This window comes from Papilio polytes, unplaced genomic scaffold (assembly GCF_000836215.1).
Source record: "Papilio polytes unplaced genomic scaffold, Ppol_1.0 DF824146.1, whole genome shotgun sequence".
Lineage (NCBI taxonomy): Eukaryota > Metazoa > Arthropoda > Insecta > Lepidoptera > Papilionidae > Papilio > Papilio polytes.
This window is the reverse complement of record NW_013525058.1, coordinates 2,101,666-2,118,733: the sequence shown is the minus strand read 5'-3', so window position 1 is coordinate 2,118,733 and position 17,068 is coordinate 2,101,666. Positions and strand designations below refer to the sequence as shown.

At 32.6% G+C, this 17,068-nt stretch overlaps 1 protein-coding gene across 1 annotated transcript in view; it reads right to left on the bottom strand.

Annotated features, from left to right (window-relative positions):
- Positions 1–11,144, bottom strand: part of LOC106111835 (tyrosine-protein kinase Dnt-like) — a 28,749-nt gene extending 17,605 nt beyond the window's left edge. The window contains exon 1 of the mRNA XM_013293992.1: positions 11,036–11,144. Coding sequence (XP_013149446.1) covers positions 11,036–11,144 — 109 coding nt within the window. The remainder of the gene's footprint in view (positions 1–11,035) is intronic.
- Between the last annotated feature and the right edge of the window lie 5,924 nt (positions 11,145–17,068).

Below are 17,068 nucleotides of genomic sequence, written 5' to 3'. Positions count from 1 at the left end.
TGCGTTACCGGCCCTTGAGGAAATTAAAGGATCGGTTCTTGAAGGAGCCTAAGTCGTACTGATTTGGAAATACCGCCGAGGACAGACCGTTCCCCAACGCGATTGTGCGAGGCATAAAGTTCGGCGTACGGTTACGATAACAAAGGGAAAAGTTAACTTAAGATTATTTTGTTTCAATAATAAATATAACACTATTGCTAACTGTTAATGCATATTAAATTAATCGCCAATATATCGACACCTGAAGACTTAGGCCTTCCATACAAAACTACGTAAATCTGCGATTCAATTCTCTTAGCGACTTAGCAATATAATCTCATAGAGTTTCGTACAGGGTCAGATTGAACACTCGCCTAGAGACTAGCATCACACATTTTTGTAGCCTTGTGTAAGTTGCTTTAAAGTTGCAACGGGAATGACAACAACTTCCTAAACCAAAGACCAAAAAGGAAAAACGAAGGTTACTGCCTTCTTCCTTATTCAGATTAGAATTAAAGATTACCTTTACAGGTAAGGTTAATAATAGTGTTAGAATTAGTTTCGGTACACGGGCTAATAGCGAAGAGCTTCGACCAACATCTCAAGAAGCTCTCGATAGACATTTGGATTAAGGGCCCGATTAAAAAAGCAGTAATTTTAGAAACCGCACGTATTGTGAGGAGGTTCCTGTCTCTGCAGCCCTCACCACTGGTTGCTTGAGTCATCGGATCCCGCAGCCGGTGGTGCTCTATTTTTTACATAACATGTTTTGTTTTATTTTTTTATACAAATCATGTAAAATATATTACATATAAAATAAGAAACAAAGATATATAAAAGATTAAGTGTTAGAATTATTTATTTCCTCTTGTTATAGTTAATGAAACAGTTTTCTTTTAACTGAGAAATACGACAAACCCCTACAGGTGCTAAGAATACACTTATAATTCTCATTTCAATTGTAAAATATTTCTTTGTAAAGGTAACGAAAAAGAAAACAATTAAAAGCGACGGTCTCATTAAAGTTTCTTTTCAATTATCACTTTTTCCTTATGAAAAAAATTCCTTTGACGAGTTTAAAAACGTAATGAACGTCCTAATTGAGTTAGCCTTGTTTAGACTTCTGTCAGATATTTCTCATTTTTTTCTCAAAAGTATTTTTATTTTGTCAGATTTCTTTCATTTACAGTCTTTGTAAGTGTATGAAGTTTCAATATCACTAACTTCATGTTTGAAGACATTGAAACATAAAAATAATATTTAACAAGTTAAGGTTTGAACAATGTGTCTCAATTTTTTTTATTTTCTTTTTCTAACTTATAATATCAAGTTGACAAACCATGATGTTTATTAATGGCTAGTAAAACTGATGTACATTCTCTAAAGGCAACTTCATAAAATGCATACATCGCGAAAATATTTTCGGTAGCGAATGCAGTAGTGAAATAGTACTTCCGAGTGGAGTGCGCTCGACCGTTCTCAAAGCTTCAAAGGCAATTAAAAAGACACTATCTAGTCTGTTCTCGGCTTTGTTTCACAAATGCCTCTTTTAAGAATTTTAAATGGTATTCGTTTCTTTTTTAGCGTATACTGTCTCGTATGAATTATCATGTATTAAAATATTATTTAATCGAAATTACTAGCAGTTAAAGGAAATACGAGTATAAATAATTTAACTAAATAAACAAAGACTAATAATATTATACTCCTTAGTGTGACGAGTAAAACATTGTAAAAAAAACTACAGCCTACACTTTTTCCAAATATTTTAATCATGTTTTTTATAATAAAGAGGAGGCCTAATTTTAGTCGGTTTCCTTTCCACCTGTTTCTTAAGGGAAAAGTATGGGAAGGAAAAGTGGATTTGACGGTGGAGGAGATGCGTAGGAAGGGAAAATGTACTCTTTATGTGCGTCTCCTCCTCCGTCAATTAGGGGAGGCAACGCATCTGCAATTGTGGATGCTTATGGGCAGCGGCCGCTTTCCATTTCGGTGGATTCAGGTGGCCGAGTGCTCGTTTGCCACCCTATATTTAAAAAAAAATACATCCTTTTATCGTTGAATGTGCGATTTCCAATTTGTTATACTTTAATAAATTCATGGGCTGTCATTAATTCTGCCAGGAAACCCGACAAGGTGTTGAGTTCGACGCGTGCCAGTCGACATTCTTTTGAATATTCCATGGAAACTCGTTACCGCGCCGGATTTGACGCTTTCTTTTTCATTTTTTAAATGACTCATCATTTTCCGAGCGGCAGGTTACGTTTCACGTTGGCAAGTAATTAGTTAATGCTCATGAAAATGTAATTTCGTACGTCCGTGTTTATTTAGACATTTCCATAAATTATAATTATATTAAAACAGTCATCGCGTAACATTTTAAGTCCTTCATTTGATACTGTTTTACGCGGTTTTATTTAAAAGAATTTTTAAACTAAAACATGTTTTTAATTCAGTTATAGTTAGCACAAGGGAATTAGTGAACACAGAGAATATTTATATTATGATTTGTAGAAAAAAAAGTGGCAGAGGTTCAAGAAGGATAGTCTGAAGACCTGAGGGCCCGGCACGAAAATTTACGTTGAAAATATTTGTCTTTTTTATCATTAGAATTTTACAGCGTATCCATCGTAAAGTACTTTCACTTACCTGTAAATCGTGCTAGTCCTGAATAACGTCAACATAATTTATATTCATTATGTCATCGAAGAAACTCGTGCATAGAAAACGTCCTGTTAATTTATTTATGCGACAAGCCTCGTAATAAGTCCAATTTGAAGCGATTCAACATGTAATGACACGAATATAAAATTAAAGCCGCGATGTACTTCAAAAGCGTAACACAGGCTTCAACGTAGCCACATTAAATTGCTTCCAGGGCCGGCGCACAAAGAGCCCGTGGGAAGCCGGGAGTGTTCCCGACAAGCGTACCATTAGTCAAATCTTGTGACCGAGCAAAAACAGTATTAGAACGTCGCCTTAAGTATGGAATTGTTTGCGGGTAAATAAATTAAACGTTGAATCAACCATAAACGTTTCAGAGGGCGTTGAATTATTTATGATGTCTTTAGTTTATATTGCGGTTTAAATGTCGCCGGGTATGAATGAGCACGCACAGAGCTTACACGTGATTGGATTTTGTTATTCATTTCGTAGCAAAACTACGACTACTTTAGCTAGATATCCTTTTTAATTCTTTTTGTATATCATTAATGAAATAGCCCAATGAAGATCCTCAGTACATTTGTGAAGCCCTCGAGCTAACCTAAAGAGGTTCAATTGAAGATTACTTGGCCATCCTAACTTAAACATAGCTTATTGGGCCAATAGCTATGTACGTCTGTTAACCTCAATTGGTAATCTTTAAAGATTTCTTTAAATTAAAAGCGTAAGTATATGATTTTTATAATTATAGAATTATGTAAATAAATTCTTGAATAAAACAGTATCAATTATTTTATAGCAATTTTAGTTAACCCTGAAATAACTTTATTCGATTCCCTAGAGCTGAATAAATTCATTACAGCGAACAAACCACAATGTCAACAGGCTTGACATTGAAAGATTGACTGGGATAATTCGATCTGCTTCATATAATTTTACGTTGCTTGTATTCATGATTTAAAAGAAAATTATATGTCTGAAGACTCTTTTGAAATAACTTTTTTAATTGACTTGTCAACCTCTCGTTATCTACAATTTATCACATTGTTGGCTTATATTTTCGTATATTATAAAAAAATGCAACTGAAATAGTACTCTATGTGTTCCCATAAAGTATATTCTTCATCAGTTTCAAATTTCATCGAGATCAAAAAACGATTTTGGAAATACGTTGTAACATCCATCCATCCAAACTTTCGTATTTGTGGTGATGAGAATTATACCTTTAAATTACCTTACATATTCCTTAAGAAAACAACAAAGAGCGATTGTCTACAATTTCATCCCTACTCGAGAACATTAGTGGCGGGCATTAGGCAAACAATCTCGGCCTCGCAAGAATAACACAGTAAACGAACCGCGAAATGTTTACGTTCCGTGCGGGCCGTACGCCGCGTGAATAGTGCACCTTTTAGTTGTCCCGAAGTGCTCTCGCTTGACGGACTTATTGCTTGTTTATAAGTCCGTAGATACTCAATTTGATTTATTCATCCATGTTGTTTTCTATATCTAAATTCAGAGTTTTATTATCAATTGAATTTATGATGTAACTTCTAACTTAATTATTTACATAGAGTAATTTACGTTTCTAAACAACGTCATATAAGAATTTAAGACATTCCGATTGTAAACTCAATTGCGAAAAAAGTTACAAAAGAAGTTTCCGACTTTAGTGGTACCTGTGTTACTCGGGATCGGGATTCAGTTCTGTGAACTGGGAACTTGACGTCAGCGTTAAAAATATTATCGTTTATAGCTCGAAGTTCGAATTACATACATACACGTTAGTATTATACATGATTTAAATATTTTTTTAAATGAGCGTAAGGATATGAAGAGTAAGGATTGCACTGTCAAAAATACGCTCTTTTCTTAAAGGCAATATTGCTGTGAATATGGCTACAATGAACTAAAGTGGACGGCATTCGTTTTTGACCGACTTCCCAAAAAAGGTACTCGATTCGTCTGCATGTTTTTTTATTTTTTTTTCGTATTAAGTTAGTTGTATTTTTTTTGTGACTGAATGGCCACTGTTTGCCTTAAAGAGGCATTTACAGATTCACCAGGCTTGAGGTGGCCGAGCGCAGATGGCGATTAATAATTATAATTCAATCGCGTTTTTTTTATTACACTTCATATGTTTTATTTTATTGCACACAACTAAAGTAAGGCTTCAATTTATTGTTCTAAGATAGCATGCAGTAATTACAGAAAGAAGCTAGAAACAAACATGATATTTAATTTGCAGTCTCGCCGACAGTTAATGATAACCTAGGGTTACTAAGCTGGAAGCCATTTCCATTGAACACCTAATGTTTCCCACCATTACACTAGGCTTCGACTATTATACTATTAATGTCTTAAGTACGCAATATCCTTTGGTTCAATGAATAAGTAATAAATAGTTGCAGTCACACTATTACGTAATAATAGTGTTATAAAGCCTTTGAAACGAGTTTAATAATTTCTTACTCGACAAAATTTCTCTTTAATTTTAATCTTTTGTTGCTATTGTTCTTAATTTCTTCATATAACATTCTAATAAACATGCAATAATTAGTAAAAAAAAAATGTTTTACGTGAACACGAATTACGCCTCTCAAAAACAATTAAACAGTCTCAACAACTGAAAGTTGAAATTATAAGATAATGAAAAGAAAGAAATCAGGACAAAACAAAACACACCTGTTTTATTTTCATTTCACATGTTACGTAATCCAGATATGATTTACACTCCGATAACAGCTATCCAATCAAAAGACTCCCTCGCGATACGAGGAATGCAAACACTAGCCAAAAATGATAACGAACGTAGCGCAGGTTTTATTACAAAACACTAAACGTAGCCCCCATTGGATTCGAACGTAATTATTTTCAATCTGTGTCATGTTTGCTTAGCCTCCTTTTTATTAGTTATCCAATTCAACTGGGATAGACATTTTGTATGGATATTTGTTTATCACGAACTTTAGTTTATTGCCTCCTCACCTTTTTCTTATAAGAAAAGAATGGGAAGGCAACGTAGATTTGAAGGTGGAGGAGACGTATAGGAAGAGGAAAAATCCTGTTTAACTGCGTCTCTTCCTCCGTCGGGTAGTCAACGCACCCGCTATTGCGAATGTCTATGGGCAGCGGTCGTTTCGCCATTTCGGCGGTTTCAGGTGGCCGCTTGCTCGTTTTCTATCTCATGATATGAAAAAATACTGATGTCTCAAATAGTTAATCCATATTACATTTTTAAAAACTTGAAAGACAAAGTTTAGACGTTGTTATCTAAATAACTAGGCTAGGTCTAGGAGGTGGCTAGCTAGGTCTAGACTAATATAACACATCGATTCTAATTGTGTATCAAAAACCAGCACACATCAATAAGAACATGATCCTTGTTATTAACACACGAGACGTTAACTAACTCCAACACCGATGGCAATTTGTATCCACTACGCACCCACTAAATCATACGTCGTGATGAACGATGGCGGGCTAACGTTTGAAAAATAACGGGACACAATCTGTCCAATTAAAAAGCAACGCAATACCAACCAAATGGACGAACATTAACTCGTTGTCTGTCAGTATTTATGACAACACGATGTTAAATCATTTAACATTTAACTTTTGAAGGATGATTATTTATAAATTGATGATTTACGACATTCACAGACAAATATTGAAACGAATCTTAATATCTCCGGAGGAAATATTTGGACTTTCGTATGTATTGGAATAAGTCAAAAACTAGTGAACCGATTTCAAAAATATTTTAACATTTACATTTTCAGTGCGTAACATAGGCTATGTTTTTATAATTTCTTAGTTTCACCCAGATGAAATCGCGAGCAGCAGCTAGTCATTTATAAGTGTAAATTTAATAAATATTCATTTTCTCAGTTTATATTACAAATTTAATTATTTCGGCAACATTATTATTTGAATTATATAAAACCCGTGACATTGTTGTTAAAGTAGAGAAATCTAAGAATAACTAGTTAATAATCACCAAAAAAAAAACTATTCTCAAAAATTAAATCATCTTCAACTGTAAGGTTTATCACTTTAGCTTCGAATTACAGCAAACAGTAAATATAAAAGCTGACAATTATCATGCCGTATGCAGGCATTAAGTTGCCTTTGCCAGTTCCCGCCCCACGCTATGGCGCGAGGCGATAAGACACCGTCCAAATTGATGTTTGAACAATCATTAATTCCCCTTACGGGCAGATGTCGCTTCTATCACTCCTCTATTACTTCTGACACACGCTATTGTCGTTTATAGAAATGATTTATATGTTGTAATGTGTGTATAATCGCTTTATTTTAATAATTTGACCTAGTATAGAAAGTACAGGATTTATAAAATTAAAATTGAAAAATGTTTCTTTAGATTAGTATTACTAGTAGTAGGTTTGAAGATAATACAGTAAGTTTTTCTTGACAGTTGACAAAAAACGTTTATTTACTAACCACAAATAAAAATACAGTAAGATACAATTTTTTAATATTAACTAGATTTCGTACGCGATCGCGTGTCACTAAAAAAAAGACAAGTCGCCTATGTGTACTTCTAGACATCCTACATCTATGTTAAATTTCATCCAGATCTGTTCAGCCGTTTAGGTTACAAACTCTAACAAACATCCATCTATCTAAACGTTCGCATGTATGTTATAAGTTAGTAAGTAACAGTGAGACAATGCTTGATCTTACATTTTATTTATTAAATAAGTAAATAAATAGATTTTATTTATTTTTCTCGCCATTAATTACTTTACAAGTAATACTATTCATCTGTATGCTTTTCGAGATAGTAACTATCTTTATCTGGAATAAGATCCCAATGCTATGCTGTGACGTGTGCTCCCTAAAGTAATAAACTACTTGATGTGCGATTTACTTTGTTTCCATTGTTATACGATACGGAAAATGTGACGTCTTAATAATTTAATATCTCCTTTTTCTTAAATTTATTAAGAGTAAAACAACTCATAATGTACAGTTTCTAATAGTAGTACATAAAATCCTAAAAAGAAATGCATATATCTAAATTGACAAATATGTTAAAAAACACAATTTATATGTAAACTTACATAAATACAGTTAAAAAGTTTTAAGGATAATCCGCACCGCTTTGACCTTTATCGTTAAACTACTTAACCATAAATAACTTTCTTGGTTTAAGTTTCCTTAAGTACGCTTTAGTAGTAACTACACTCTTGGTTGAGTCATAAATCGTTTTAGTAGGTGAGCTTAGTTTAGTGCAACCTTAAATAGATAAGAAACATTCTTGCTTGATTTCAAATGCCTAGTAGCTATTGTAAACGCTGTATACTTTTTATTGCTATTTTTAAAATTTATACATCTTACCATAATTTATTTACGTCATTAATATTTGTCCGTCATTTTGTCATGGTGCAATGGATACAAGTCCAATTGCGTATACGAAATACGTTGAATTTGTAGAACAAATATAAATGGTTGAGGGTAGATCAGGGGTAGATAATTACATTTTTTTTTGATCTTCGAAGCGGGGGATGACTTCAATTCTGCGGAGGCGCAAGGTCTTTGTATTCGACATGTTTTGATAGTGTCAAAGATAAGAGTATTGTAAATAAAGCAACAAAATAGAAGCTTAAATTAGATATTCTTTATATCCCTGCAAATAACAAAAAAAAATATCTTACTTTTTTAATAAATCGATATATTTCTTGTTTTTTTAGCAGATTTGTGGTAACTTCTATAAATAGTAAATAATAAATAATAGTCGAATGGCGGGATTCGAACCAAGGAATCCGTACCATTAACCAATAGGCTATTGGCGCTTCATAGTATGTACATACAGCTTTTTTACTTTCTCGTATAGCTATATTTAAATTGGTACTGTTTTTTTACATTAACAAAAACAACAGTACACAATTTTTATCTATCACACAATAGGAAAAAAGCCAGCAAAAAATACAAAGGTCGTACAGTTAGATTTATGCCCGTACAAAAACTGCGGGTTGAACTATTTGTAAGTAAAAAACTTAAGGGTACAAAGTCATAAATCAAACGGGTCGATGCGACGGTTAGACTTCGATGTGTCGTGTGTGCAACCTCTACGAAAAGCTAGTGTTATCTCTGTTATTTTATAAAGGAGTAAACGAGATGACAATAAAGTGTTATAGGTGTTTCGGCAATGGGAACGTTTGGTAACTTTTTGTCACAGGCACCGAGTAATTTGCGGTACATGAATTTTTATCTAATTGTAAAAAGTTTGACGTGAGTATTAAAGTTATAGTAACCAGTAATTGGTTAACAGAATTAAGGTTTTCAATGTTATTTGATGCAAAAAAACATTTGAAGAAATTAGTGCGTGAGCCACGCCATTTATAAATTTTTTGCCTACCAAATAGATTGAAAAAAGTTTTGTATCTTTTCTATGTTTTAGGTTCAACATACTTTTTGTATTTTCATATTTTTTCTCAGCCTTTGTACATATTGTCGTTATTTCGATTTGGTTCGATCCATGAATAGTACTTACAAATCAAATTAAAATGTGATTTTAAAGGACATGAGGACTTATCTTAGTCTGTTTTTCTTCTATAATTTTCTTTACGCTGAAAGTGTGCATTAACGTATCTAAAATTTCGTCTGTCAATATCTCGTTTAAACTTAAAATTACTTGCGCATTCTATCGAATTTGCTGAGGTTTAAGCAGAAATTGAAGTTACGTCTCTTGAGGACACAAAACTTTGATATGCTTCCTACATAAATTGGGATATAAACAATTAATTTAGACTATAGAAATATAGCAACAAAAAAACAATCACACCAAAATAACAACGGGAAATTTAATTACGGTAAAAATTAGCATTTCGCTGGTTGAATAGAGAAAAATTTTCATATGGTTTTTTCATTTTTATTTGCAATTTTTTTAATCGTTAAGCAATGTCCCTAAATATTGAAAATTTTTTAGTTCAATTTATAGTCTATACTAATATTATAAAGAGGAAAGATTTGTATTTTTGTATGTAGTGAAGCACTTAAAAACTACTGGGCCGATTTCAAAAACTCTTACGATTAGAAAGGTAATTTATCTGTGAGTAACTAAAGCTATACGAGTATCTATATAATTTTTTAATTTCACGGAGACGAAGTTGCGAGTAATAGCTATATTTAATATTTTAAGAGACAATTGTTACATTAGCGAAAATAATGTTACATGACTTTTATATGTAAAAATATGAAAACAGATCAGGTATCTCATATTAGTCTCATCGGTACTATAATATAGTACTTTTAATATTTATAAATAAAATGTTAAAATATCACATAACATTTTCATGTAGATTTTACGAAAACATATTTCACCGATATACGAGTCGATCGAGCGTCGGTAAACGAAAGATCGTTATAAATTCCACGTGTAATATATTCCTTATGCAAATATCAATATAATGTACGAGTATGTATTGGGAAATACTTTACTTGAAAAGTATTAAAAATATAGCATATTCATACGTATATCACAAAATAATCACGACTGCAGTTAAAAAGCAGATAAAAACAAAGGATACTCGTAAAAGGTGACAAGATCGAGGACCTTTAGAACAATATGAAATTTTTGTCATTTGGCCTCATTTTTACTAGTTTTAAAGGCCAGAAAGGAGTTTCTTTCACATTTTTAACAAAGAAAAAATGACAGATATATCATACTAATATTATAAATGCAATATTTAGATGCATAGATGGATGGATGGATGTTTGTTAGAGTTTGTGGCCTTAACGGCTAAACAGATTTCGAGGAAATTTGGTATGTAGAGAATAGTCTGAAAGAACACATCGGCTACTCAATTTTGTTTTTTTTTTTTTAAATTAGCAAGCTAGTTTCAATATATTTTTCTCACATTCACCGATTAATACATTGTTGGAAATCGATTATTTTGTATGGAAGTAGGCCAAACATGGGGTGAAAGACAATTAAGTGTCAAAATACACCCATTATTACAAACCATTAGCTGTGCATGTTAAAACAGTAAGATATTAAGTCGAAATTTCATAGCGCTCGTAACTTAAGTGGTTTACATACTCTTGAAGTGAAAAAAATGCTTCTATTCTATTATGGTTCTAATTTTTAAGTCTAACTTGATAGATGAGTATTAATCTACTAGCAATGGCAAATGTTTTAAAACTCTTCAAGAATTTATAATGTTTAGTTTGTTATCCTGACATGTAAAAAATCATAACACAAAGCATTTGTAAAATATATAATTATCTTAGATCGAACCAAACAAACAAAGAACTCTTTTATTTTTCAATCAGTAACGGTCAAGGCCTTTGAAAGATATTGCTTATCCATATATAATACAAGTACAAGCATAAAACAAACGCTCTTTTTAAAACTAGATCTTACCTAATAACTTTTTCACCTCCGCCTGACTAATGAGCACATTAAGATGGCCAGTTGCCAATGGCAACGCGAGCCAGATCGTCCAAGCGATAAGAAACCTTCTAGTCGCCATCACGCTAACAGAAATTCACCTCCAATCATTTAAATTTCACTTTACAGTACATTGTCTTCACATTTTAAATAAACTATCATCATGTCGTATCCATATTGTGTGAACAAATTTTCTATTAAAATTATTGTTAACTATAAACTACAGAAAAAAATAAATTACATTATGTTTAAAAAATTATAAACTAACAATCTTAACCTAAAACTTTTAATTGATTATAAAAAAACAACTAATTAAGTAATGACAACGGAACTACAAAATAAATCAAATTCACAATGAAATAACAAAAATAAGGAACGAAAGATTTAACCGTTTATATTTGAAACGAGCGATTGTAAATCGGAACGCGTTCTCGATAATCTGTAGCGGTTAGAAAATAGCGGGACACGCGCTGGGCGGCTGGTCCGCGTCTCCGCGCCGCACTGCCGTTCGGATACACGCCGCGGACCAACAAGTTACTCGCCGACATGCGCACTCCGCCCCAACCCTACTAACTTTTTATACGACAAATTTATTAATAAACCACTAAAATTACGCCTTATCTTACCCAAACACTTATAAACATCGATTAATTAAGTTTTATGAAGAAAATTAGTACTATAATTACATTTAATTTTTTATTTAGAATAAAATGCTACATTATTATGATCTAATAAAAATTTAATGTTTACTGAACGGGTATCTTTAGTGTCGATTAAATTACTAAAAAACAATAAAGTAGTTATCAAACGACTCTGGGAACCGTTTTGAATAATCGATTCACACAAGTTTAAATTCAGTACTTGAAATATCTTTCAATTTCTTTTTTCAAATAGAATCTAATCCAGTCAAAGGCGTAATTTATTTGCTACGTAAATTAGCCTTGCTGTAGTAAAAAGCTCTTTCAGTAGAAATGTCTTAAAAAATTAAAAGGCTTTCATCGAGGGTGACCTGTGTTGTGAGAGGAATTAATTGAGTTTGTCTCAAGGGAGAGGCGTTTTGCATTAGGCCAGTCCACGGTCTGCTAATACAATTACATCCTCTTTTATGAACTGTTGAGGGTTTAAATTTAGTTTTCTCTTATATTACGACTCTAAACCTTACTATGAAGTGCTGAAAAAATCGATTAAAGACCATTTATTATTATTGATCATAAGTACGCCTCCTAAGATATTTTCATTTCCTCGTCTAGAGTGCAATAACGTCATTGAAATAAGACATATTACTACTGTCTGCATAATAATTATCCACATTTGCATTATGTATTCCCAGACATCGTCTAGGATGCACCTACGAGCATTCAAAAGTGCGCTCTCGTGGAAAATTCTAGAAACTCACGCAGGCATGCAGTATGCTATGTAGAGAACTTTCTGCTCGTCTTTTTTTCTCTCGTATTTTTGAAAAAGGAATGTCGAGTGAATAATGAAGTTGTGACGGCGCAGACGTTCAAACTCATTGTTTTAAAACGGCCAGCAATTTTTAAATTTCATTCCAATTTTAAAACGACCTCTTTATACCTTTGTTGTTCTTTTCTTTTTTCGCTTTCATACAATTTTATCTGATTCATTTACTATTGTACTAAGTTAACATGTACATATAGTGCAAAATATGGAAATAATAAATTTCCGCTTCCCGGTGTTATTGGAAAACATAACCTTTGCCTGTCAACAATTCACACATTTCCACTTCCAAAAACAACACAATTTCACATCCAAATATTTTCTACGCGCGAAATACATTTTGAGTCGACGCGGCGTGCGCAAAAATGAAACAAGCACAATATTGCATGGTGTAGCGTTTGCAAAAGCAAATTGCTCAGGTTTGCGGCTTTGTTTTGTTCAATATGAACGCAGTTTTTTATTCTCTCGGACAATAATCGGAGTATATCGTTGAATTTGCTCGAATCTCTGTCGCAAATGTGCGCCCGTGTAATTTAAACAGCGCTCAAACTATTAGTGGCGTTGCAAACTGGATTATCTCTCGGCTTTATTCAACTAACGTGCAAATTTCAAACTAAAACTGTACCATATATTTTTGTCGGTACTCCATTTGCTATCTGAGACCCGTTAACATTTTCAAGTAATTTCTTAAAATACAACACGCTCATAACAGCTTTGTAAATACGCTCAGATTTATCCGAACAGTCCGATCGTTCAGATAAATCGAACATGTGTAGGTAACATTGAGTTTCAGTTTTGACTATTCAGAGAAAACTGTAAGATAAAAAGGAGCGTGTGTAGGGCTTAAGAAATGTTTATCTTGAAACAAAAGAATATCGATCGTGATTCATTTGTTTTCCATTCATCTATCCTCGGAGATTTGGTTTACTTACAAGCTCGAGGCGTCTGTTCAGTTCGAGCAAACATTAAGCGATCTGTAACAATAACCTACGGGTTGTTTGCTAAGGTGTTTTATGATAATCTCGGGACGCAGACGAATCGGTGTGTTCAAGTGTTATATTTACTAATAGTGGATTATGTGAAAGTTAATTTAGTATGTGCCGGAAGTAATATTAGTTAATAAATGTTTCCAACATTAGATAACAGCTTAGTGAAAAGTCAAATGAAACATTTGACTTCATGTTCATGTTTTCTTAGACATGTACGAAACTATTCGGAATAACTAAGAAATTTTATCTTTTGACACTTTTAGTTAAAGTTCATCCGATTATTTTTCAGGTTATCGGATAAAGCTATTAAAAACGTTACTATCCTTTCCTCGATTTCTAAACGTAGCAGATTTTTAAATCCTTTTGGAATCAAAACAAATATTTTAAATTACATCTCATCGTGTGCTCTTTACTTTCTCCGATCGAGGCGCCTAGATGCGTAAATATCCGTATTCGCGGGTATCGCAAACCAAATACATTATCTCATATTTCGAGGCCCGGGTAAATATTGGTCGTTGAAGCCCCAAATCTCTTGTTACCCGGATACTAAGCGCGAGTCTCAAGTTCCCGGGTGAACGCGCTACTCGATCGTACTTTGTAACTGAGACTTAAATTTTGCGCATATCACTTAGTATTTTGAATATAATTTATCTTCTGTGGTGATACATTTGCTGTAACAATATTTAACTCTTGCGTTATATTTTCATTTTTTTAAATTTCGACGTATAAAGTAATTTAAAGATAATAAGTACGATTGTACATATCAACCGTATTCTATTTATTAAAATTAAATATATTAATGTAGGTTAATAAACCAGGTTCCGTAAAAATATGCCTCTAAAATCTAAAATCTATACTATTGTAAACACACACTTCTTTGTTGCCTAAGATGTCAGCAATTACAGCATATTTTTGAAAATCTCTTTTTTGAAGAAAAAGCCCTACACTTACGTCACGCTTTAGGCTATATATTTTCACGCCATTAAACTTAGAGGGTAAATATTTTGGATAAAGACCCTAATATAGGAAAGAGACCATAAGTTGATGCCAACATCAAGAAAGCAAGAATGCCAAGGTTGTCACGTGATGTCATCATTTGCTATTGATAATTTGATAAATATAAACAATAAAATAAAATTTTCATAATTTCATGCGGATGAAGCCGCACTGGAACAGCTAATTATCATATATTAATGCGATAATCGTATAAATATAAATGAGAATTACCTTTCTAGTGTAAGAAGATAATTAAATTGGGTCAAAAGCTTTCCGCTGCAACTTTCATGCAACTTGAAGTCGCGTATTGTTCGTAATTTAAGATATATCCTCCCTTAACACGGGAACTGCATCCGACAAGTCCACTTTAACGCCGATACCAGGTCCCGAGTGGTCGTGACAACTTCGACTTTACGATGCAAAGTTCCGAGTCAACTATCGCAGCTTCCTACTGTTGCGGGCTCAGATTAACTCAATGTTAGGAAACTTTCCTACGTTCGTGAAGGGAGTCTTAGTTCAAGATCTTATGAGGAGTGTACGTTGAAGATATGATATTTAAATATTTGTTTTAATATTTATATTTGTGGTTTGTTTACTAGTTGCTGTAAACTTTGATTATGTTGAAAGTGGAATAAAAGAATTCAACAGTATTCAAATGCGCTACGAGAATAAACTAGTGTCATTCAGGTTAGATAAATTTGAATTGAAGATTTGGCAATAATGTTCCCGTGGCTAGAAAGTATTGCATTGTTAGTTTTATAAAATTACTGTAAGTGCAATTATTTTCAGTATTCTGTGTTTTTCGCACTTTGCTAATTTAATTGATTCTGACTTAGAATAAACAATCCTTATATTTATTAAATTTATTTTAAGTAATAGTTGATATTAATCTAAACAGTAAAAATATTACAATCTTTTTTTGTACATTATACAGGGATTTATCGTAAATTTCGTTGGTAAACACAGACAGGCAGGTCGCGGTAAAGAGGCCGTCACCGCCACACCTAGCGGTTTCCTAATTCAGATTGCATTTTGCGGTAACGTCCCGCTCCTAACAGAATATCAAATGCCGTTTATAATTATTTGCTCATTTATTTTAACAGCGATATTTGTAATTAACTGCTTTGTATTCAGATAATAAATTGCACATTATAGTGCTATAGATAATAAAAATATATTATGTTTTGAATTTTAATAATATTGGTAATGTGTATGAATACCAATTGAAATTATTGTGTAAAACGAGTCATTTTGAAAATATATATTACTAAAATCTAATACAGGGATAAAACGAGGCAGAAAACAGTATAATACGTATGTGGAGCCAACGTTTGAAAGCGTTAAAAATTACGTCTCTTTAATTAAATAAAAAATTAAAAATAATACAATTCGGAGTTTCACCGTAGAATAGTAATGCGTACAGTCCAACAATAATATGCATATTTCTATGTTATGTTTTACAAACTGGGAATAAAATAATCATGCGACACATTTACTTCAACATAATTCACTGTTTAGCGCGTCGTTATAAAGTCGTAAACCTAGAAAGCGGTACTTAATATTGTAGCGGTCGTGTGGTACATTTAATAAAACTTAAGCGTAACGCGTAGACCCTTGCGTAGACAATTCGTAGCAATAAGGGAAATAACAAGTTACGTTCCATTGTAAGTCTTTCTGTCTTAAATATTTGTAATGTATTGTATTGCTGTTTTTTTTTTTGAGAATATTTTAATAAATGTTATCTACATATTAAACTCAGCATTAACTACCATTTACACATTATTGTGCTATTTTTTATACATCTAATGACTGAAGACAGTAAAAATTTACATAAAATGGGGCTAAATTTAATGGCATAACATACAAAAGTTGTAAAAACACGTGAAGTAAAAATTATTCTTTTAAGAGAGTTGACACAATATATTTTCTACATTAACCTAAAGTTTTTTGTAATATCGCAGATAATCTTAGTAAAATGCAACCAACAATGGAATCAAATTTATATAAGCTTGTTTCAGTTGTAAAAAATTATAATTGGACCACACGAAGCAGAATTAAACGGTGTTCAGTCATGCAAATAAAGAGCGTAGCATGATGTGCTAACATAAGCTCTACAGTACTTCAACTTAATACTTGGTTATTTAATAACATTTTACAAATAATTCACACAAATGTTACTATGACTTTATCATATTTTTGACATTTTTTTCCCAAGCGTCCGGTATATTCGTATCAAATGTAGACACGAGTCACGTATGGAAAAGTTACTTTCATTTGGAATATTTAATTGCTAAAAAGAAAACACAATACTAAGGGCCTGTCACACCAAATTGTAAATTGTCTAATAATAATCGAACGTGTAAAATTTGTGATGGAAATATCGGATTTTATTCCCTTATTTGACAGTGAGGTCATTTTTAAGCTACCTGTGCTTCTATCAGCCAGTGGTTGGTCTGGTCCTAAATCAAAGTGCTTTTCAGATGGATGTTCTCGTTCGGACATTATGAATCTCTGTGACTATTACAAATGGAATTAGCTATAATGTTTGTCGTTAAATTAATGT